Source organism: Ovis aries, chromosome 11, assembly GCF_016772045.2.
Source record: "Ovis aries strain OAR_USU_Benz2616 breed Rambouillet chromosome 11, ARS-UI_Ramb_v3.0, whole genome shotgun sequence".
NCBI classification, from domain to species: domain Eukaryota; kingdom Metazoa; phylum Chordata; class Mammalia; order Artiodactyla; family Bovidae; genus Ovis; species Ovis aries.
In genome coordinates, this window is record NC_056064.1 from 55,497,023 (window position 1) to 55,519,493 (window position 22,471).

The 22,471-nt window shown below is 44.2% G+C and overlaps 1 protein-coding gene across 5 annotated transcripts in view; it reads left to right on the forward strand.

Moving 5' to 3' along the window:
• GRB2 (growth factor receptor bound protein 2) overlaps window positions 1–22,471 on the forward strand; it is a 65,970-nt gene that overhangs the window by 34,298 nt on the left and 9,201 nt on the right. For all 5 annotated transcript variants that reach the window (XM_060395010.1, XM_060395007.1, XM_060395008.1 and 2 more), the window contains one exon: window positions 19,377–19,474. In XM_060395010.1, the coding sequence (XP_060250993.1) occupies window positions 19,377–19,474 (98 nt within the window). The remainder of the gene's footprint in view (window positions 1–19,376; window positions 19,475–22,471) is intronic.

Consider the following 22,471-nt stretch of genomic DNA (forward strand, 5'->3'; position numbering starts at 1 on the left):
CACTCCAGTATTCTTGCCTGGAGAATTCCATGGACAGAGGAGGCTGGCGGGCCACATTCCGTGGGGTTGCAAAGAGTTGGGCACGACTGAGCGACGCTCACACACAAACACACGCACACAAGAAGTAGGATGGTATATCCTAGCAGATGAAGCCGTTGGCATTTGTGATGACAGTTAAAGAGCCAAGCATGGGGACCCGTTTCTCTTAGTTTCCCTGTCACTGCTCATGCCGCAGTGATTTGTTCTGGCCTATTTTTCTGTCCGTGTGCTGCCTGCAGGAAAAAGTGCATCTTTGCCAGTCTGTGGTTCCCTTCCTTCCTTTCTTTTCCCTTCTTCCCTTTCCCAGGAGGCAGCTTAGCACAATGTCTTTTAGAACAAGCAGACCTGAATTTGAATTGAATTACAGTTTCACTTTTTATTAACTGTGCAGTCATCTGTAAAAATGCTCTCTCTGGGGAAGGTCGTCCTTAATATACATAAAAGGTCATACAGCAGGTGCACAATAAGTGCGTTGTGCCTTTTTAAGATATTACTTTAAAAAAGAACCTAGCATTCCAGCCCAGCACTCTAATTTTATGGGGGATTTTATGAGGCCCAGACAGGCCAAGGCGCCGGGGCAAGGTCAGCGGCAGGGAAGGGGTGTATGTCGCTGGTTCTCGGTGTTCTTTTCGCTCCACTACGCCTCCCTTCTGTGTCATGTCGTTCCTTACTCTGCACACACGCATGGAAATGATGGTATTTTGCTTTCCTGTGTGAGCTAACGCTGAGTTTGACCTAAATTGCATCGGTAGGGATTACATTTGGGTACATTCTTAAGGATAGTTCTGTGGAAGCCTTCTAAAATAGGATAATTATCTTGCCCATATTGGTGACTTCATTTACTTACTAGATTTTATAATAGGAAAATGGATTGGAAAATCTCCTAAAATCCCATCTGGTCCTTTGATTTTTGTGTGTGAAGGACTTAAAATTACCAGGAATTGTTCCAAACACGTAAAACTGGCCCATGTTGTCCAGAATTGTCTTTCTAAGATGTGAGTGTGTATGTATGTGTGTAGGTGGGTGAGAGAGAAAATGAGAGACACACACACACACTAGTGCTTGAAATCTGTTGAAACCATATTTTTGAGATTTAAGCTACTGAAGCATTTGCTTATCATGAACAAAAAGAAAACCAGGCATAAAAATTGATTATGTAATAATCACATTTCCTCATTTGCATTTGGGAGATAGCTTATCATTTCTTTTAAGGAAGATCTAAAATATTTTGGGGACATACTGTTTCACCAACGAAGGTTTTTCTTGGAAGATATGTCCTTGAGGACACCAGAGTGAACAGATGTGGCACCTGCCCTCAGATGGCTCAGTCTCATAGAAAGGACAAGTAGTCACAATATATTGAAGGTGGTGTGATGATAGAGCTGTGGTAATAATACAGAGGTCCATGATTGCAGACAGAAAGTGATCCTGAAACCTTGACTTTGCCGTCTTAACCAGAGGAAACACGTATACCGAGTCTGAAAAATCATAAAACAGCTGGGCAGTTGGGAAGCAGCGTGCAGTAGCAGTAGTATTGTTGGAATTTGGAGTGCAAGGAATGAAACGGCAGGGAGACTGGAGAGTTGGGGGCCAAGTAGTGGGAGGCACAGTGTTCATTGCTGTGCTGCCTCACACCGGGCGGGAAGTGTAGTGGGCTTTGGCCAAACGATTGATAAGGTTTGCCATATTAGCCAAATGAATTGATCATCTCTGTCTTTCCACTTACGTTAGTTACAAGATTCATTGTCCACACAGGTAAGTATAGAGTAAGAAAGATAGCTTTGTAGGTAAGTAAATATTTAAAGTAAAAATGACACCATTAGGCCTGCTAAGATGAATTGATAGCAAATTGCATTTTACCTTGTTTTTTTTTAAATCCTTATGTTTAACATTTGTTTAGAGCTTTAAAGACATAATGAGTTTTATTAACTATTTTCTCCATTATAGGTGATTTGCTGCTGCTGTTGGTGGTGGTGGTGATGGTGGTTTTTAATCTCAATTTAAGTTATATTATAGCCTTTCGTAGGTCGTCTGTGAATATACTCATTCCCCACTCCCTTCCAGTGTTTGTTAACTGTTACACAATACAAAGAACAGTCAACAAAGAGAGGTCACAATATGAGAGAATTTGTTGTCAACAAAGGTAGAACTGTCGTTGAGAATAATAGACAATAGTACTTCTGCATTAAATTGTCTCAGAAAAACTTTGTGGCATTGGAAATAGTGTTCTGGTACTTTTGCTAAAGTTTCCTGCATCTAGAGCTCTGTTTAAATAAAGCAAACTCTGTCAAGCCTCACCCACTTCCAATAGAGTTCCTAGGCTGCTTTTGTTTTTATAATATTTATTTGGCTGCGTTGGGTCATAGTTGCAGCCCTCAACACTTGGGATCTTCAGTCTTCCCTGCGGCATGCAGAATCTTTTAGTGGAGGCCTGCAGGATCTTTAGTTGTGACATGCAGGCTCTCAGTTGCAACATGTTGGATCTAGTTCCCTGGCGGGGCCCCCTGCTTTGGAAGCGTGGAGTCTTAGCCACTGGACCACCAGGGAAGTCCCTAGACTGCCTTTGTGTTGCCTCAGTTTTAAATGTGAATACACAATTGAGAAGCAGTGAGTATTAGAGAAATGAGAAACCTTTGAAGGATTTTAAGCAGATCCACAGTCTAGCTTTTTTTTTTTAATATGTAAGCTTTACTTTTCAGAACAGTTATAGATTTACAGAAAACTTGCACAAAGTGTTCAGGTATGCCCCACACCAAATTTTCCCTCTTTTTAGCATTTTGCATTAGTACCTTTTTTTTTTTTAACAGTTAGTGAACTGCTCCGGGCAAATGTGATTAACTAAAGTTGGTATTATCCAGATTTCCTTAGCTTTTCCCTAGTGTCCTTTTTCTGTTTCAGGGTACCACAGTACACTTAGTTGTCACATTTGCTTCACCGCCTCCTGGCTGTGACAACAGGTATGGCTTACATTTTAATAATGTTATTCTGAAGGGGATAAAGTGAAAGCAGTGAGACCAGTTGGGCAGAATCCGGGCAAGAGCTATTGGCAGCTTCCAGAATTCTAGCTGTGGAAGTGGAGAGAAGGGGTTGATTTAGGGTATATGAAAGCCATCTGACTATATGAGAAAATTAAGAGAATGAGTGTTGGTAGAGAAGAAAATAGGTTCTGGGATGGAGCCCTTGGGGCCCTTTAACAGTTAATGAGATAAAAAGAAACTAGCAACGGAGACCAAACGAGCAGCCAGTTCAATAGGAAGAAAACCTAGGATGTGTTGTATCCTAGAAGCCAAACTCTTCACTGCAGAGTAAGTGACCACTCTGTTGTGGCTTCTGATGGGCCCGGTCAGATGGGGGCGGGGCACTGACCTTTGGATTCAGTAACAGGCCATCGGAGAAGGTGATGGCACCCCACTCCAGTACTCTTGCCTGCAAAATCACATGGACAGAGGAGCCTGGTAGGCTGCGGTCCATGGGGTCGCGAAGAGTCAGACATGACTAAGCGACTTCCCTTTCACTTTTCCCTTTCATACATTGGAGAAGGAAATGGCATCCCACTCCAGTGTTCTTGCCTGGAGAATCCCAGGGACGGGGGAGCCTGGTGGGCTGCCGTCTGTGGGGTCACACAGAGTCGGACACGACTGAAGTAACTTAGCAGCAGCAGCAACAAGCCATCACGATCACTGGGGACCACTGAGTAGTCGCAGTGGAGAGAGCAGAAACATACTGGGAGTGGGTTCAGGCAAGGTGAGTCGGGGCGGGGAGTGGGGCATGGGGAGCCTTGCTGGGGGGTGGCAGTGGCTGTGTAAATGCTACACCGAAAGAAAGCACTGCAAACTAATATTTAACTGTAGTTAATAATATATATGCAGAAGTATGTAGGAGAAGGAGTACTGATGTCTGCAATTTTGAGATACATGAAGAAAATAAAATAGGGCTTTCCTGGTGACTTAGTGCTAAAGAATCCACCTGCCAGTACAGGAGACAAGTTGGATCCCTGGTCTGGGAGGATCCCAAGCCTGGGAGCCACACTGCTAAGCCCATGTGCCACAACTACTGAAGCCCGAGCGAGCATCCTGGAGCCTGTGCTCCCCAGAGAGAAGAGGCTGTGCTCCCCAGAGAGAAGAGCCTGCGCAGCAACAGAGGCCCTGGACAGCCAAAGATAGACCAATCGATAAAAATTTAAAAAGACATTGCAAACTAACATTTAACTAATAATAATATGTTTTTGGAGAAGTATTTGGAGAATGCTGATGACAGTAACTTTGTTGCATTTAAAAAATGGATTAATGGGAGATTGTATAGATAGATATGTGATAAAGCACATATTGTTAATGGCATAATTTAGGTGGTGGGTAAATGTGTCTTGGTTGGTAAAATTCTTTAAACTTTGCTCTGTGTTTGAAAGCTTTCATAATAAAATGTTAGGGAGAGAGAACAGGAAGAAAGAAACTGGAGACGGGATGTCAACAACTGTTCCAGGGAGTTTTGATGTAGAATCAAAAGAGGTCTGTTTTCATCCCAGTCTGAGAGTTGGGAGAAATAATAGCGTTTTTATTTACTGATAGAAAAGATCTAGTAGAGACAAAAAAAATTGATGATGTGCAAGAAATAAGGGAAAATTACTGCACTAATGTCCTTGAGCAGGCAAAAACGTAGGGTCTAGCACAGAAGTAGAATTTTATGTGGTTAGGAGCATGGACAAAAGAAATAGAAGGCAGAGGGTAAGGATTACAGGTACAAGTGGCTGTACACAGGTGGGGGGAGCTTTTAAGGATCTCTTCTGTTTGCTTCTGTATTTTTGGTGAAATAGAAAGATCCCGAGAAGGCAATGGCACCCCACTCCAGTGTTCTTGCCTGGAGAATCCCAGGGATGGGGGAGCCTGGTGGGCTGCTTTCTGTGGAGTCGCACAGAGTCGGACATAACTGAAGTGACTTAGCAGCAGCAGAAAGAAAGATAGTGGAGGAGCTGTTGAGGCTTAAGGAGAAAATGAGATCGTCGTCTAGAAGGGTGTGAATGGACTCAGGAAATGCCGTGCGAGCCTGCTGGAGGTCTTTCATGAAGTCAGATAAGGAGGAGAACAGTGCAAAGGAAAGACTAGCAGATTTTTAAAAAAAAAGAAGGTAATTTCTCGCAGGTGATGGGTGTGAATTTTTGGAGGAGGAGGGACCACTGAGTCTACCCAGCAATTTGTATAAAAACAGATCCACCCTCAGATAAGTTATTGTTAAACTTCAAAATGTCCAAGAGAAAGAATAGGTTCTAAAAGCATCTAGAAAATAAAGAAACAAGTCTCTGTTAAGAAGTGATAATCAGATTGCCAGTAAACTTTGGATGAACAACTCCAAATACCAGAAAACAGTAGCTTCCTAATTCTGAAAGAAATGCTGTTCAGCCTAGAATTCTGCTGAATTCTATACCTCACTGAACCAGCATGCAGTTACAAGTGACGAATCAAGGCAATTTCAGACATGCCAGGACTGAAATCATTTGCTTCCCCAGCACCCTTTCTTGGGGTGTATTACTGGTGCCCTACCGTAAAAACCAAGAATGAGGAAGCCTTGAAGTCTAGGAATCCACACATCCAGCCAAAGAAAGTATCAGGAAAATCCCAGAGTGATAGACTGAAGAGGGAAATGAGTATTTAAGACATTTTCTTACATATACCATCCTTGAAAAGTAGTAATAATTTTAAAATATATAAAAGCCAGAGAAATTGTGTTAAATCCATTAGAACTCTAGGGAAAACAGAAGGCCACCCAGTAAAGGGAGTACAAATTTTAAAACCAGCCTCACTGTACCTCCCAGGGCTGCAGACTGTGACTTCAACAGGGAGAATTCACCGGGGCATTTTGGTTCTGGTCAATTCAGATTTAATAGTTGAATCATTATAGCTGTGTTATGCATAGCCATTCATAGCCTTTGACCTTATGGGGAGGGATCGAGAGGTCAGAAAGGCTCAGTAATAATCATTTTGCGGTGGCCAACAGTGGTCATACCTGAGTTGATCATCATATGGCTGATGATGTTTATGGTTTGGAAAGCTCCTTGTTATTGTGGGCAAGAGAGGAACCCTGTATGCCTGGTTTCCCCTTGAGTTTCCAGGCAGCACTGACATTGTTCTGTTAAGTCCTGTAGCGACCCAGAATTGTGGGTGGCACACTAGCTTCCCACTTTAAATACTGCCTGAAATCAGGAAGTCTTTCTTGTAATCTGGAATTGAGGGCCTGACAAGCCCGTTGTTTGCTTTAATACATCCTATTATTTAGTCCTCTTAGTCCCCCTATTCTCTGCAGGTTGTGACGTTTCTGTGGGACGAAAGTGCTGATTTTCTGCATGAAGCAGCGTGTAGGTGCTCAGATAAAACTAATAGGCGGAGCGGGGCTAGGCTTGTCTCCCTTTGACAGCACAGGCTGAGAGCAGAGCTGCATGGCTGTGCTCCCGCTACCCCCATCCCTCGGGCCTCCCTCCTGCCTTCTGAGCCTTGCAACTGCCTGAAGGAGGCCGTGAAAACTAGTTAGTTACAAGACAAGTCTCCCTTCTGTTGGTAAAAGGAGGGGTAACTCAGCCTGTCTGTCAACAACAGCTATATTTGTCTCCAATTCCGTTACAGAGGTACCCCAGAAAAAGTTGCTATATCCTGAATTCTCACGTCTGTTTTCTTAATGAAAATGTCTGTATTTGGGGTCACTTTGGGGAGCAGAGAAAGTTTAATATGTGAATAAGTATATGTTAGGGTATACTAGTTCAAATTGAGTATTTTCATAGAGTCTACAGTTTGTACATTATAGTTATTTGAATTGGTTGTTTGAAAAAGTTTTGTGTAGACGTTTACTTATACATTAATAGCAATCAAAACATCACCTCAGCACAACTGAGGGATTATCCCTTTTATACATTTTCACTTTATTTATGGTGAAGAGTAAACTTTAAGTTTTAGATTATGTGGCCTTGGAAAGCTAGTGATACAACTTGAAATTAGATCTCACCCTTGACTGTACTATGTTCCCTGTTCCTGCAAACAGGGTTGGGGGGGTAAATTTAAGAGTGTGAAAATAATGCGTATGGGTTTCTTGTGTTCATCTTAGAGTCTTCTCAGGGCAATCAGAATCCCCCCACCCTAGTCAGAATGTCCCATCTCTTCTGGCCTGGCTTACTGCATTAGCCCCTTAATTAAGTGGTCTTCCTGCTGCCACTTTGCATCCCTCCCAGATCTCTGTGCCACACAGAAACCAGATTCAGCATACTTGAGAGCAGGTGCAGTCAGTCCCTGGTCTCCCAGGACCCGTACTCCACTCTTCGGAGCCCTGCACAGTGTAGCCAGTTCCCTGTCTCTCTAGCCTCCAAGCCTTGACTTCTCACAGAACTCCTTTGGATCTGTTATTTCCATTCCAGACCACACCAAACCCCTTCCCACCCAAGAGCCTCTACGTGTGCTCATCCCTCTGCTTGGGGTATTTCTTCTGTCTCTCACTTGTGTCCTCCATTCCCGCCCCTAAACCTGGCTAAGACCTACTCGTACTTAGGGTTTCCAGTTGAAATGATACTGCCCAGGTGAGCTTTCCTTGCCACCTCTATGCATGATCTGATTAGGTCTCCCCAAGGTGTGCTCGCGTCCAGAGCACTCTGAACTTTCTATCATAACCTATGATGCCTTAAGTTACATGGTTCCCTTCCCTTCCATGCTGTCAGCCCTTGTAAGGAAGGATCATTTTCGTCTTATGGTCTCCCCAGGACTGAGCACAGATGCTGACTCAAAATGAACAGTCATAATTGTCTGCTCCTTGAGTCTTAACACAGTACATCTTGATCATTTGATTAGAATAGAGTCCTAAGAATGGCTAGGCTTTACTGGGTATGAAAATTCAGATCTTTGATATTTAAGGCTAAATTCTTCTCAGTGAAACCATACACCTTTTTATACTCCCACCAGGAACAGCCGGTCATCATCACTGAATATTAACTTGTTTTCATCTTTGCCAGTACAGTCATCCAAAAAGTAGAGGAAGGGGGTATTCTGTCAAATCTCTGAGGGATAGAAGACTGGAATAGACCACTTGATCTAGTTACCCTAGGCAGGCCCACATGATACCGCAGCCTGAAGGTTTCTGGGCTCTAAGACTCTTCAGCCTTCCCAGTGCCACTTGAGCAGCATGGTGGAGACAGCGAGGAGGGGCAGTGGAGTAGCCTCGCCCTGGAAATTACCTCTGAGAGGCAATGCCATGCCATTGAGCCACATCCAGTCATCCACAGTGCCTGTTACTACCATTCGTCGCTTAAACATGTGACCGCTCCATTTCGCAGAAGGGCAGTTTGTAGCCTTGCAGAGAGAGGATACCAGCTGTGTGACTTACCAGCAACTCCCTCCTTTTTTGAGCCCCAATTAAAATATAAAAGGGACGATGGCCTTGTTTTACCACACCTTCTTACCTACTCTGAGTTGCTCTGCCTTTAAGTTCTTGCTCTGTCCCTGGACTATTTGAAGTTGGCGTTTTTCTAGTTCCTCCAGACATGAACTGAATTTTTTCTACATCACCCAAGCAGCTCATTTGGAAACATGTAGCTGTGACTTCCATGCTGCTGCTGCTAAGTTGCTTCAGTCATGTCCAACTCCTAGCAACCCCATGGACTGCAGCCTACTAGGCTCCTCTGTCCATGGGATTTTCCAGGCAAGAGTACTGGAGTGGGGTGCCATCGCCTTCTCCCATGAATTCCATAGTCAGCTCAAAATCAGCCATTTCCCTTTTCCCACTTTCTACTTATTCCCTTATTATCTTACATGCATAGCTCCCTTAGCTGTAAACACTTCCAAAGGTAGGACTGTGTCTCTTCCCCCATGCCCAGATCCCATCACAGCTTCCTAGCACAAAGCTGTCAGTGTAGTACACACTCAAACATGGACCAAAGTGCAATTCAAAGAGGAGAGCAGCTGCAGCTAACTCGTCAGTACCGCCTAGTGCTGGCCGGATTACAGCTCCTAGGTCTTCATTGCTTAGTTCCCTAACTACTTTAATAGTAGACAGAATTATTTAGTGGCTTAAGAGTGGTGGACCTCAAGAGTCTTCTAAGTTTTCTTCTCCCAAGTAGTTAGTAGAATTTGGAATACTTCCTGTGATCTGTTTGCCCTGTAACTGGCACTTTATATGATGGAATATCTCCTTAATCAGTTCCAGAGGATGGATAGAACTGATTTGAGGGGAATCTCAGCCAGGGTCCTGGTGGGAAACACATGACACACCTAAATTGGCTCACCTGAAGAGATTTTATTAATGAGACTGTTTACAGGAAAGCTATGGGCAGGGTTCCCCTGGAAACCGCAGGGGATGGTGCAGTACCCAGAGCTAGAAAGCGGGTTACCATCTTGAGGCTTGGAGAAAGAAGACTGTAGCGTGCAGGAAGAGGGAGGCGCTAGCAGAGCCTGGAGGAGGCGGCGGCAACTGAGCTGAGAGGGCTGAGACCTTAGCTGAGGGGTCGAGGCCGCCCACAGAATCCCCAGCAGGAAGCCTCCATCTGTTAGCCTCCCGTTGGGGTTGGGGAACCAGAGAGCCGTCGCAGGTCCATGCAGGGCACAGGAAGGTGAAGGAGAGTGCCCACTGGACCTGGAGAGGCTCAGGAGCACCGTCTGCCTTTGCAATTAGGCTGTTTACTCACGAGGACGCTAAAAGGACATTCGCCAGCAGCTCTATATAGCTGGTTTTCTAAAGTCCTTTATAGAGAGAAAAAGAGAATCAATGGTCAAGAGGGAGGCCACTGAGTCCCATCTACCCACCGAGCTCTTTTGATTCGGCCTCTGTAGGTATCCTGAGTCTGTCTGCTTCCCTCCACCGCACTTTGCCACTGCAGTCCCGGTGCTGGCATCTTTCACCTGGCGGCTGTGGTGGGTCTCACCTGGTCTTCCCTCCGCTTCATCCTCACATTGGAATGTTTGAAAAAGGCAAACCTGACTGCCGCTCTTCAATGACTTCTGATCACTTTGAGCTCCCGATTTTCTCACTGGAGCTTTCTGCCTGGACTGCTCATAGGCAGTTCTTTGGGTGTCCCCTCAAATATTACTCTCTGACCACATTCCCCCTCCCTCCCAGACTAAAGGAGGTCCCTGTCTTTTCTGCTCCCTAATCCTACACTTGACACAGCACGAATCCACATTTTCAGTTTAGTATTTATACTTAACCTGTTTAATGGCCTGCATCACCTCCACCCTGGCAGTGGAGTGGGGACTTACCATGCCAGCCCAGTCCCTCTGTCTCTCATGGGATTACGGACTCTCCTGCCATGGAGCTGGGTTAGCTGCTTCAGAAGTGGAAAATGCTTTTGGAACTAGGTTTTTTCGGTTCAGAACGGTAGCACCCTAGGTGTAAAGACCCCTGGCCTTGAGATTTACAGTCATAGATTCTCATGCAGTTGACAGTGACTAAGCTCAGTGACAGATGCCTTTTTTTCCTATTAGATTCTGTGGTGTGGCTCTTGGGTCCCACCATGACTATAAATCAATAGACCCTATTTAGTTCACATCTTGGATCAATAAGCCTGAGTAAAACTTAGTAAACTTTGTTGTCATTAATTTGGGGGCAGAAAAGGACTTTTTTGGAAACTCCTGCTTTTTTTTGCTGAAGCAACAGGAAGTGAGTTAGATCATAGAACGTAGAGCTGATGAACCTGAGCAGGTTTGCCTGTCATTAGAAAACAGGTGACTGCTGTTCCCCTGGCTTGAGAGGCTTTTGTTATTTTGTTTGGTGTTTTTTGAGGAGAGAGTTGTAGGATTTAGCCTAAAGTTGAAAGCCTTCCGTTAATGAACAAGGACAGCAGCTAAATATATGCCATTAAAGAGTTAGCCGTGTGTGTGTGTTAGTCGCTCAGTCATGCCAGGCTCTTTGCAACCTCGTGGACTGTTGCCTGCCAGACACCTCTGTCCATGGAATTCTCCAGGCAAGAATACTGGAGTGGGTAGCCATTCCCTTCTCTAGGGGATCTTCCCAACCCAGGGATCTTTACCCAGGAAGTTTTGTTATTATTTTGGTTATTTCTGATTAGGAGTTTTGATACCATTAGTAAAGGTTTTACTAACTTAGGGAAGCTTAACCAGTCTGTTGGTCAGTGGCTGCCAAGTGGACCGAGGGAACCGTCCACCCTTCCACTTGCCTGATAGCAAGTTGGGAAGTCTGCCGTGTTCCTTCCACTCAGAGTTCTGTGCAAGCTGAGCATAACTAAAGATGCAGACAGTGTAACCTGCGGTTGGGACTAGGGGAATGTAACCTTCCTCACACTTCACCCGGGCTTCCCTGGTGACTCAGACGGCAAAGAAGCCGCCCACAATGTGGGAGACCTGGGTTCAGTCCCTGGTTTGGGAAGGTCCCCTGGAGGAGGGCATAGCAACCCACTCCAGTATCCTTGCCTAGAGAATTGCATGGACAGAGGAACCTGGGGGCGGGTACAGTCCATGGGGTTACCAGAGTCAGACAGGACTGAGTGACTAAGCACACTTCACCCAGGAAGCTTTCCTGTAACCCCTAAACTGGACTTAGGTCTTTCCCCTTGGTATTTGGAACTCAGACATTTTCTGTTGAATCAGTCCTTGCCGTAGTGCCCATGATTCCCCCCTCTCCTGGCATCCCCCTGTGGTGTTGCCACAGGCGGTTCACCAGACTCCAAGCTCCCTGGGGAGGGAAGGGTGGCCATTGTGTCCTCAGTTCACCTGGCTCAGGGCTTAGCAATCTCATTCCTGGCAGGCTGTGGCAGGATTGTTGAGTTTTTCAAATGCACAGCATTTTCTCTTGAAACTCCCTCATATTTATCTTTGTTTCTGTCCACCATGCTCCCCACCCCCCACCAACTGCCCCAAACCCCCACGGTTGAAATCGTGACACTCTTGAGAGCATTGCATTCTTCTGGTGAGCAGTCAGCTATACCAAAGTAATAGGTCTTCCGCAAGTCGCCAAATACAGAAGACAATTTTGAATGGAAACTCTTGTACCCCTTTGGTATCTACAGAGTTTATTTTGGGGTACTGCCTGTGCATTTAGGTTTCACTGCCTCCAGATTCATCTGGGTGGAGTAATAGTTACATAAGTGTGAACGACCTTCCTGTTTTGTTAAAATGTCATGGGCAACTTTCTTAATGACAGCCAAACCTGGAGAGGTTGATGAGAGTACCCAATCCTTTTTTTTTTATTTTTTTATTTTTTTTTGAGTACTGAAATATTTCTCAAAGAAAAATAATCTTTTGGTTATTCTTATAATTATTCTTATGATAATTTGGTTAGTCTTCCTAATTGTTCATCCTCCTACATATGTGAACATTATAAAGGAAATCTGTTATTTAAAAAAAAAATGCGGGAGTGATCCTGAACTCTTAATAGTTGATCGTGATTGTGTGTGAGAGAGAGAGAGCGTACGGACATTTTTCTTTCTGCGTCATCTTGACTGCCATTCAGAAGAAGGAAAAAGGTGAAGATCTTCATTATTGTCCTTTGTAAGCCTTTTGCTGGAGGAGTTGTAGCTATAAAATTTAGCAGCCTGCAAAAGTAAGTCACTAGCCCACTCCAGTGCTCTTGCCTGCAAAATCCCATGGATGGAGGAGCCTGGTAGGCTGCAGTCCATGGGGTCGCTAAGAGTCAGACACGACTGAGCGACTTCCCTTTCACTTTTCACTTTCATGCATTGGAGAAGGAAATGGCACCCCACTCCAGTGTTCTTGGCTGGAGAATCGCAGGGACGGGGAGCCTGGTGGGCTGCTGTCTGTGGGGTTGCACAGAGTCGGACACGACTGACGCGACTTAGCAGCAGCAGCAGCAGCAGCCGGACATGCATGCTGAACCAGGCGTCTTACTGGTTCAGGAAGTCCCCATGCTGAGAGCTGTCAGTTGGGACGCATATAGAGACCTTCCCTCCCTCGTCCACCCAGGACATACTCTTTCATCAGTCATACTGAAATTTCCTTCCCTGCCTACCCACCCCACTCTTCTACTTTTTTAGCTTGGAGAAAGTTAGAAGTGGTAGTGTTGCGGGAACGATTTGGGGTACTCCCTTTTGAAGTATTCCACATGGTGCTTAAGTTACAGGAATATGGATTGCCTAATTCTGTTACTTCCTTTATTTTGCCTCTCTTTCTTGGGGGGAACAGATTCATGATGATCAGTCTTCTTTTGAGGGTCATTTCAAGAGATATTATTTTCACAAGGCATTTCATGGTAACGTGTAACGTATGGTGCCCTTTCTCTTGTCCCCAGGCCCAGCTAGCTCTGATCCCATGTGCATTACTTGGAACAAACCCCCCTACATACAAATCAGTTCCTCAGAATATGCTCGATGCCATTCTGAGGATTGTGGAGAATATGGATGAGAGTGGCGTGGAGCCAGGCTCTTAGGGTGCTTGCAGTTTAGGAGAGGACAGAGCATTTGGGTGCACAGTACTAAAACAGCGGCGGGTGAGGTGTGAGTAGATGGGGAGGAGGCAAGGTGCGAGGCTGAACGTGGAGGACTGTTCAGAGCTGGCTGAGTTGGCTAGCTTGGCAAACTGAAGGGTTCACTTCGAGAAGTGGGTGAGAAGGACAGAAAGTAGTTGGTGGCTAAATTATGGAAAGTGGAATGCCAAACTGAGAATAGCTTGGACCCATAGGAGGCTCCTTAAGACTTCTTAACGGGAAAACAGTGGTGTTTGAAGTGATTCAGAGCACCAAATATAGATTGAGGTCACACCTGGTCAGCCTTAAACGATGACACCTGGGCCTTTAGGAGACTTGGCCTCTTGATTCACCAGTATTTCTCTTTTGAACTGATCCCCGTTCATAGCAGCTGCTTAGGGAGGGTAGCGAGACCTCTCTTGGGCGACAGGAGAAAAGGCACCACGTTACTGGTTGTATTCAAGTGGGATTATACAAGCGATGAGTGATTTTTACCAGTGGAAGGTTTGGGGGTTTTCTGGGCAAAACCTAGCATGCCTGTGTGTCTGGTGGTCAGAAAGTAAAGTTGATCAACAAATGCCCTTTGGATTTCTTTAGTTTGGTAAATAGAATCCTTTCTTAAAAGGAAAGTAATGTAAAAAGAATTTAGGGCTTCTTGATCCCCAAAGAAGTGAATCTTCTGGAAATATCCGATTCAAAGGGAACAAAAAACACATTTCCTGGCACAGATATTATACTTCTGTTGAAAGAGATCATCACCATAAAGCAAAAATACCCCCTCGATGTGATATCATTACATAAATACTTTTTTAAATGAATAGATTTTCTTTTAATAAAACATAATTTGGTGTTTACACGCATTTTTATAAATCTGCCAAAATTGAGAGAGCTTTTAAACTTCATATATGCACTTCTCAGCTTTCTGGTCTTTAAGGGCCCACTACCTGTCAGCTGTCTTGATGGGGTTGAAAGGTACTGCTGTGTCTTTACGGAGGTGTAGGCTTCCATCATGGAGACTGGCCTGCCGAGAATTTGAGGGCTGTTGCTCTGTGCGCTTACATGAGCAACTTAGGTTTCTGTGGGGCCAGGAGCCTTAATTATTAAACTACGTTTAAGTTGATCATCTCATCATTAAAATTCAGAGTAACTCGTCTACAGTGTGGGTGTTTTTCATGATTTGGCACACAGTGGAGCAAGCAGCGTAGCCAAGATGTTTTTCATGTTGAGCAAAAACTGTAACAGATGGAGCTGGTGATTGTAGAGCACTTATTTAAAGTGTTCAGAATGAATCAGTGTAGTTTGAGGCCGACACCGTCATCCATACTAAAGGAGTCTGAGAGGCTGAAGAGCATCCTAAGAGTTTCTAATAAAATATGTAACAGGCTGAAGAGAACTGATTTTAAATGGCTGTCCCAGTACTGTTACCCTAGCCAGGGCCGTGTCCAGTTGTTCTTCGGGTTATAATCTTTAAAAAAGCCTGTGTGTGTGTGTGTGTTTGAAATTTTGTGGTAGGATCACCATAGCTCTTTACATTGTCTCCATGTCAGGGCAGTATTTCAGTGTTGCCTGAGTGGGATTGGCTGATCTTTAACGAGCTGGGAAACCTCACTTCCTTATGTAGAATTTCTGTAAAGCAGGGACCAGCTGTACTGGTATTTTTATTTTTATGTGGTGAAGGAGCTTAAATATGTAATCTTTTTTTTTTTTTTTTTTTTTACAAATGCTCTCTCTTATACATTGCTTCACAAACTGATACAAAACTGGATAATTTTTCCCTGAGGAAGTGTTGAACCCCATGCAAGCTGTTAGAATGAATATGGAAAGCTTTGATGGGTACTGTTCTAGAACTGCACAGCTTTTTTGTCTCTTTTAAATCATGGTTTTTATTTTGTTTATTTATTTACAAATGACTGGATGTGTTCAGGCAAGAAAATACCCCCCATATTTCAAAATACAGCAGTCTATAAACAAACTTTATCTTCCATTTCCCTAAAAGACAACATTTTTTCTGTAATTTGTATAGAAATGCAGTGCCGTTTACCACTGATAACCCTCTCAGTGCTAGGTATTATCACCACTTTATAGATGGGAAACCAGAATCTTGAAAGTGGTCGTTTGCCCAAGGCCACACAGCTCCTTGTTGGGGAAGCTGAAATTTGAACCCACGTGAGCCTGTCAAATCCTGTCGCATTAGGTGTATGCTGAGGGGTCTGAGACCTGAATCTTCGACCTTTGGCTTTTTTTTTTTTTTTCCTAAACTATTTGGAAATCTTTAAGTTGGCAGTATAAATGGAAATTTGCATTGCCTTTAGAATAGTCTCAGATTGGGGTGGGGTGGGGGCAACAGTGAATCATGTTATCAGAATTATCTAATATAGAAGGGGTGGGGAGGTTCAAGAGGGAGGGGATATATGTATACATTGAGCTGATTCACTTTGTACAACAGAACTACCAACACTGTAAAGCAATTATACTCCAATAAAACATATATATGCAGAAGTATAACGTGTGAATCCTCTGAGTTATCATTTGTGCAGAAAGTTCTTATTTCCGGGAATTAAATTTTTTCACAGGTTAGTGATACCAGGCTATCATGGCGGGGGTTTCTGAAGCCTCACTGTGTTCTTTTCTGCTCGCCTGTGTATGTTTGGTGTGGAAAGTTTGTGCTGGAGGTGAATGAGGCCTTGGTGTGTGTTGCTTACAAGTAAATTGGACTATAATATTACTGTTCTCTTGACTGAAATATTTCTTTCAGTTGAAGTATGATATACATATAGAAAAATTATATATCATATGTGCATAGTTCAGTGAATTTTCACAGGCTGAATATACCCAGGTTTATCAGCTTGCAGGTTGAGAAATTTAGCTTTAGCGACAGCTCAAAAGCAGCCATTGTGTCCCTTCCATGGAACAGACTGCAGTAGTTTTAATTCTCCTTTGCAAACCTCAGACCGTTCCTTATCTTTTAGTTTTCTTCCTGATTGTGACTGTGATCTTACTTTCAGTCTTTTTGCAACCAGAAGAACAAATGGAAGCTTCACTAAAACTTGTGTCTTCCTCCTCTCATAATCTCATCTCTTGATCAGTCTGCTTCCGTTAAACCAAAGTGTTTTGATGGCTACAGAGTCATCACTCGAGGGAATATGGGGGTTGGCATAGAACATGCAGCTATGGGGTAACAGCTAAAAACATTCCTTGGAATTTTCAAACCAGAATGAAAATGTGGTGGTTGAACTCAGTCATCTCTTTTGTTAAGAGGTCATGAATGAGTGAAGGGTGAATTGCCTGTGTTTCGGGGAAGTGGTGATAGGAGCAGTCTGCTCCTTCTCAGAACTCTGCCTGGGCTTGAGCAGATCACTTGGGGAGGGCGGGAACTTCACCTAGGGCCACAGCACATCCAGCAGGGTCTCTGTAGGCGCAGATGCGTCTGGCCCTGGTGCCCTTCTCAGCTCTGCTTTAGACTCACTTGTCTCAATTTGTGCCCTTCACTCTCTCAAGCATTTAAATTTCCTTTCAGCTCTCACATTGTGCCATCTGGGCTTTCCTGGTTTGAGTTGTGAAAGCTGCTGGCTTGCTGGGTGGCAGCCTTGGTCCTCGCTCTCCGTGGCCCTGGCTTAGCAGGGCCCTTTCTCTTGCAGAACCAGTCTGCACTGAATTTATCGTGTATGGAGCTTTAGAAACACACCGCAGCAGCACCGGGCTTTCTGGCAAAGCAGTATTCTGGATACTAGAATGTTCCAGAGAACTAAAATTTTACCCTCCCATATTCAAGCAGTACGTGAAAAATAATCTAAGTGTTGGGAAGTTTCCTGGTGGTCCGGTGGTTGGGATCCTGGGCTTTCACTGCCGAGGCCAGGTTCATCACTGGTTGGGAAACTGAGATTTCACAAGCCATGCAGCCAAAGTAATGATGATGATCTCAATGTATTGGTTCCTTATTTCCCTACCTTTCTGGAAGAAGAGCATACTAAACAACAGTTATTAATTTTGTTCTGCAGAAAACCGTAATTCTAAAAGTGGGGCCAAATCTGGGGGTTGCCCTGGAGGTTCTTTTGTTGTTGGGTTGTGGGCATTTTTTTAGGGGGAAGTTTGCCTCTGTCTTAGGTTACAAGAAGAATGTACAGTTCCAAAAACTTGGTGTGTAGCACCTTTGCTGCAGGGTTATTAGTCACCAATTAAAACTGTCCTTTTTTACCTTACTCTGTTTTTAGGTCCAAACAGGCCATGATGCTTTATGAGATAATTACTAGACTGCATTTTTCTCCCAGCCCTTCTCTTTGGTAGACACGAGAATCCTGGCCTGAAGCTCCTCTGCTCTCGTGCTCTGGAATCTTCTGTGATCCGTGTGGATTAGCCATGGTGCTCAAGGCCAGACACTGATGTCATTGGGGCAGGGAGCACCTCAGGAGCCCCTCTCTCTCCAGCCATTGTCCTTGGTGTGCGGGTGTGTGTGCGCTTTATGCTTGCCTAGCAACAGAATGACTTCTCTGTTCACAGTACAGTTTTTGAAAAAAATTTAAGGGAAAATATGGAAAGAAAAAGGTTTTCATCTGCGTCTGATGGGATTTACCAGCAGCTGGTTTTTCTTTTTTTTCCCCCAGCTATCACATATATCCGCCCTTGCAAGATTTGCTGCCTTGGCCTGTGCGCACTTAGCTCAGTGACTGACTCTGAGGACTTCAGGTTAGGCAGCGTCACAAGTAGGCACCAGCTTTGTAAGACTCCTCCGTTGCAGCCTCCTTTCAGAAGTGAAGTCGCTGGGAGGCATCTTGAGTGCAGCTTCACCATTCGTTGGTATCTATCAGCCTCATCTGTCCTTTCCAGAGTTGTATTTCACTTTGAAATGCCAGTGCTACATGTACACCAAGCAGCCCAGGTTGTAAATTGGCAGTGAGCCCAGCATCGTTCAGCGTCATGAGTAAATAATTTTTTAAAGAATTTTACCAGCTTCCTTTTAGAATTTTGCTCCGTAGGATAGATTAGCTACCGTACTAGTCAGCTCATTAACATTTTCCTTTGTTCGCGTTGTGGAGTTGGCCTCACATTTCAGTTTCTCTTTTTAAGTTAATAGTTTTAAAAAATGCCTTATACCCTTTGCCTTTTGTTAGAAATCTGGGATTCAGAGGGCGGATTTTATACTGTGCCTAGCTCTATTCTGCTTCTTTTAATACTCTGCAGATGACAGTATCTTGGCCTGACCTGTCCATATAAATGTCAGTATTGGAGAGCACCTTCCTTTGAGTTCTGAAAATCTATGTGGTCTTCACTAGCTCGTAACCTTGGATTACGTCACATTTCTAGGTCTGTTTTCACTTTGTAGAATGCAGTGGCTCAGTTGTACGGTCTCTGGGTCTTTCCCCTAATTAGGCTGGTTGGTGTGCTTTGAGCATTCTCTAACTGCCCTTGAGGATAAGGGAAGTAAGACTTGCCGTGTTTCTTCATGAAAATACGTTTTTCGCGTACAAGGGCACGTAGCGGTGCCTGACCCACACTTGGGGTAACCCAGAGACAGTATGGGGAGAGCTCTAGGTGGGGTCTTGTGGTGGAAATCTGCCTGAAGACCCCTGGACAGGCCTCAGCGCGCTCTGCTGCCGCCCACCTGTGCAGGCACACCTTCCCGTGCCTTCACTCTCTGGCCTGCTGTCCTCCAGAATCTCCTCGCAGAAACTCACCTTTTATTTTTCCCTCCCTTTCCTTTTCTGCTGAGGCATTAATGCTAGATTTTTAGGAGCCTGAACTTCTCATTTCCAGGGACAACTCTTTTTAAGTTGCCATAACTCGGCTTGTTGGAAATCACAAGTTCGGCGTCCATGTGATCATACTCCAAAAGAACACCTTTTACAAACAAACCCAAAAGGCACCATAATCACCCTCATGGCTTCCCACCCAAGAGTGAAAAGGAAATGACTGTTTTCTCTCCTTGTTTGAATTATTTTCAGGTTTTGAATGAAGAATGTGACCAGAACTGGTACAAGGCAGAGCTCAATGGGAAAGACGGCTTCATCCCCAAGAACTACATAGAAATGAAACCACATCCGTAAGTTGGGCTCTGCTTGACCATCCAGGGTCAGACACTCCTGCTTGTTTCTAAAATTGAGATCATCGGGATGGATATCATGCTTTTTACTCTGTTTTCCCAGGGAATTAACAAAGCACCTTGATTTTCCATGTTCGTAAGAGTATATAACGAGAGCATAATAGTCAATAATTGTCTTTGTTTTCAGTGATAATTGTCAATGATCTGCAAATGATAAAAGTTAGGTCCGTAATTATTATTCTATGAAACCCTTGGTGCCAGGTGTGTTTTGCATTCTGCAAAAAATGCCAGATTCTGCGCTTTTTGAGTTTTTAGAAGAGGTACTTGTCACATGGTTTTGTATTGGTATGTTTGATTTTCCTGTGGGACCATGTCTTAATAATCTTGATACCACCAGAGCACAGTACTGGGCCTGTAATTGGGTCTTGGTCAGTGTTACTGTAATCACTGCCCTAGCCTCCATTTGAGTGTTCCCACTTCAGACAAAAGAACAGGCTGCTGAGAACAGTGGGGAAATTTTTGTTTTTAATTCCAGAACCTTTTATGTTGCTGTGTGACAGGGTGGGGTTCTGGGAGCCCTTACAGGCCACTTCCCTCCCACCCTTCTCTCCCCCATCTTGCATCCTCTCTGCTCCTGCCTCAGACACAGTCGTTTTCTTATATGTGAGGGAGAACAGAGGCTTTCAGCGCTCAGGTGAGAATGCCGCTGAGACAGAGAAGTGGTAGGTCTTTCCTACTTGTTTGAACAACAGAATGGTGAAGAAGGCTCTTAGACGGCTGCCCATTTGCCCCTCTCCCTCACTGTCACTGTGGTGATGTGTCCCTGGTGCTTCTCTTCCCCCAGATACTGGAGCAAAGATCTTAACCTCCACTTGTCTTACACAGACCTCACGTCATCTTACCCAGGTGCCATAGAGTGCACAAGGGCCTTGACCATGGCATAGTGCATTGCCCTCTGTCCTGCAAATGGAGAAGCTTCCAGTATTTCATTTTAAAACGACTAACTTATGAATATAGTTCTCATCTTTTTAAATAGTTTATTGGAGTGTAGTTGAGTTACAATATTGTGTTAGTTTTTAGACTCATTTTTCATAAAGGTTATCACAGAATAGTGAGTAGAGTTCCCTGTCTTATACTGTAGGTCCTCGTTGGTTATCTGTCTTACATACAGTAGTGTGTGTACATCCTAAGCTCCCGATGTATGAATATAGTTCTCGTTATAAAAGACTAACAGTGTAGAAAACTATAGAGCAATGTGAGTTTCTCCCCACAGATGTACCCCTTTTTCCAGCAAGTGAAGGGACTTAAATGTGCCCTTATGAACCGAGTCAGCTCTAAGATGATGCTTTGCCTTCCATAGAACAAAACAAATGACTTCGGAGCTTCCCCCTGAACCATCTGTCAGGTTCAGGTTGTGGTCACTGAACTCTTACACAGTTCTCATTACGTGCAGAGACCAACCTTGGTACTGGGAAGTTAGGTTCTATAGTTAAATTATGGTATAAGAAAATGGCTACACAATTAATAGGAAGTTCTGTGAGAGATCACGTCCAGGAAGCTATCACCTGGAGAGTGAGGGGTGGGTTACCCTTCAGTTTGGTAATGGGAAGAAACCTATTAATGTCTATTCTGTATAGACACAGAACTGTCTGTAATGAAGCATCTGTGGGGTCTTCAAGGAAACTGCTTATGCTTCAAAAAAAAACCCAGCACCTTTTGATGGGTCACTAAATGTTTCATGGAATGATTTACAAGGAGAAAAACAGTCTAATTTATGAAGGATATTTTTCTAGTTTTTGTTTGAAACTTGGACTGTCTTGTATCTTTATAGCTATATGAGATTGATTTCTCCCCACTTCCCCTAAAAAGATACTAGATTCCTTGAGGAATTTTTGTCTTCTGCTTTTATACTCCCTTGCAACTCAGGCCTTGTTTCTGCACAGAGTAGCTCAGTAAGTAGTTTTGAATTTGATACTCAGACCCAAATGCTTGCAGAAAGGCTGGGACCAATTTGTCCATGACAATAAAAGCCAAAATACTAAATACTCAGAGGCATTCCATGGAAGAGATTCCTGGCCCCTTGTCAATGGACTGGTAACGTCCCTCATTTGAGGTCCCTGTAACATTAGATTGGCGAGTTTTAACATTTAGCCATTAACATTTAACACTTTAACACGACTGAGCAACTGAACTGAACATTTAGGCATGCAAAGACCCTCATGCTGGGAAAGATTGGGGGCAGGAGGAGAAGGGGACGACAGAGGATGAGATGGCTGGATGGCATCACCGACACAATGAACACTGGTTTGGTTGGATTCCGGGGGTTGGCGATAGACAGGGAGGCCCAGCGTGCTGTGATTCATGGGGTCGCAAAGAGTCGGACACGACTGAGCGACTGAACTGATGCCTGGGTTACTAAAATGTTGGTGCAAGTGGTACTATCCAAGATACTCCAAAAGACAGGCAGATCATTACAGATTCCTGGGACGTGTGCTAAGCACACTTCTGCATTCTTGTGGCCACTTAGGTTCCATAGTTGCTTTGGGGACTGTGTGGGCTTTTCACGGACTGCATCACAGAATATACCCCTCAGGGAAAGCACTTGGGGAGTAGTCACTGGGAGTCACACAGGGCTTCCTACCTCCTGGTCCACGCAAGCCAAAAATGTGCACGTCTGCTCCTGCAGTCTTGCCTCAAGAGATCCAGGATTTGCTCAAGCTTTTCTGTGAAGGGCCGGATAATAAATATTTTAAGCCTTAGGGCCATGTGCAGTCTCTGTCCTGTCACGTATTCATCTTTGTTTGAATTTTTTTAAATAACTCTTAAAATTTTTAAAATAGTCTTAGTAAGTCATACCAAACTCAGATAGATTTAGGCCAAGGGTCATACATAGTTTGCTGACTTCAGCAGTAGATCCAGTGATAACAAAATCAACTTAAGTTCCCTTTCATTTTCATATTTCCAGGCTGAAGGGAAATTTCAGAACAGCAGGCTGTA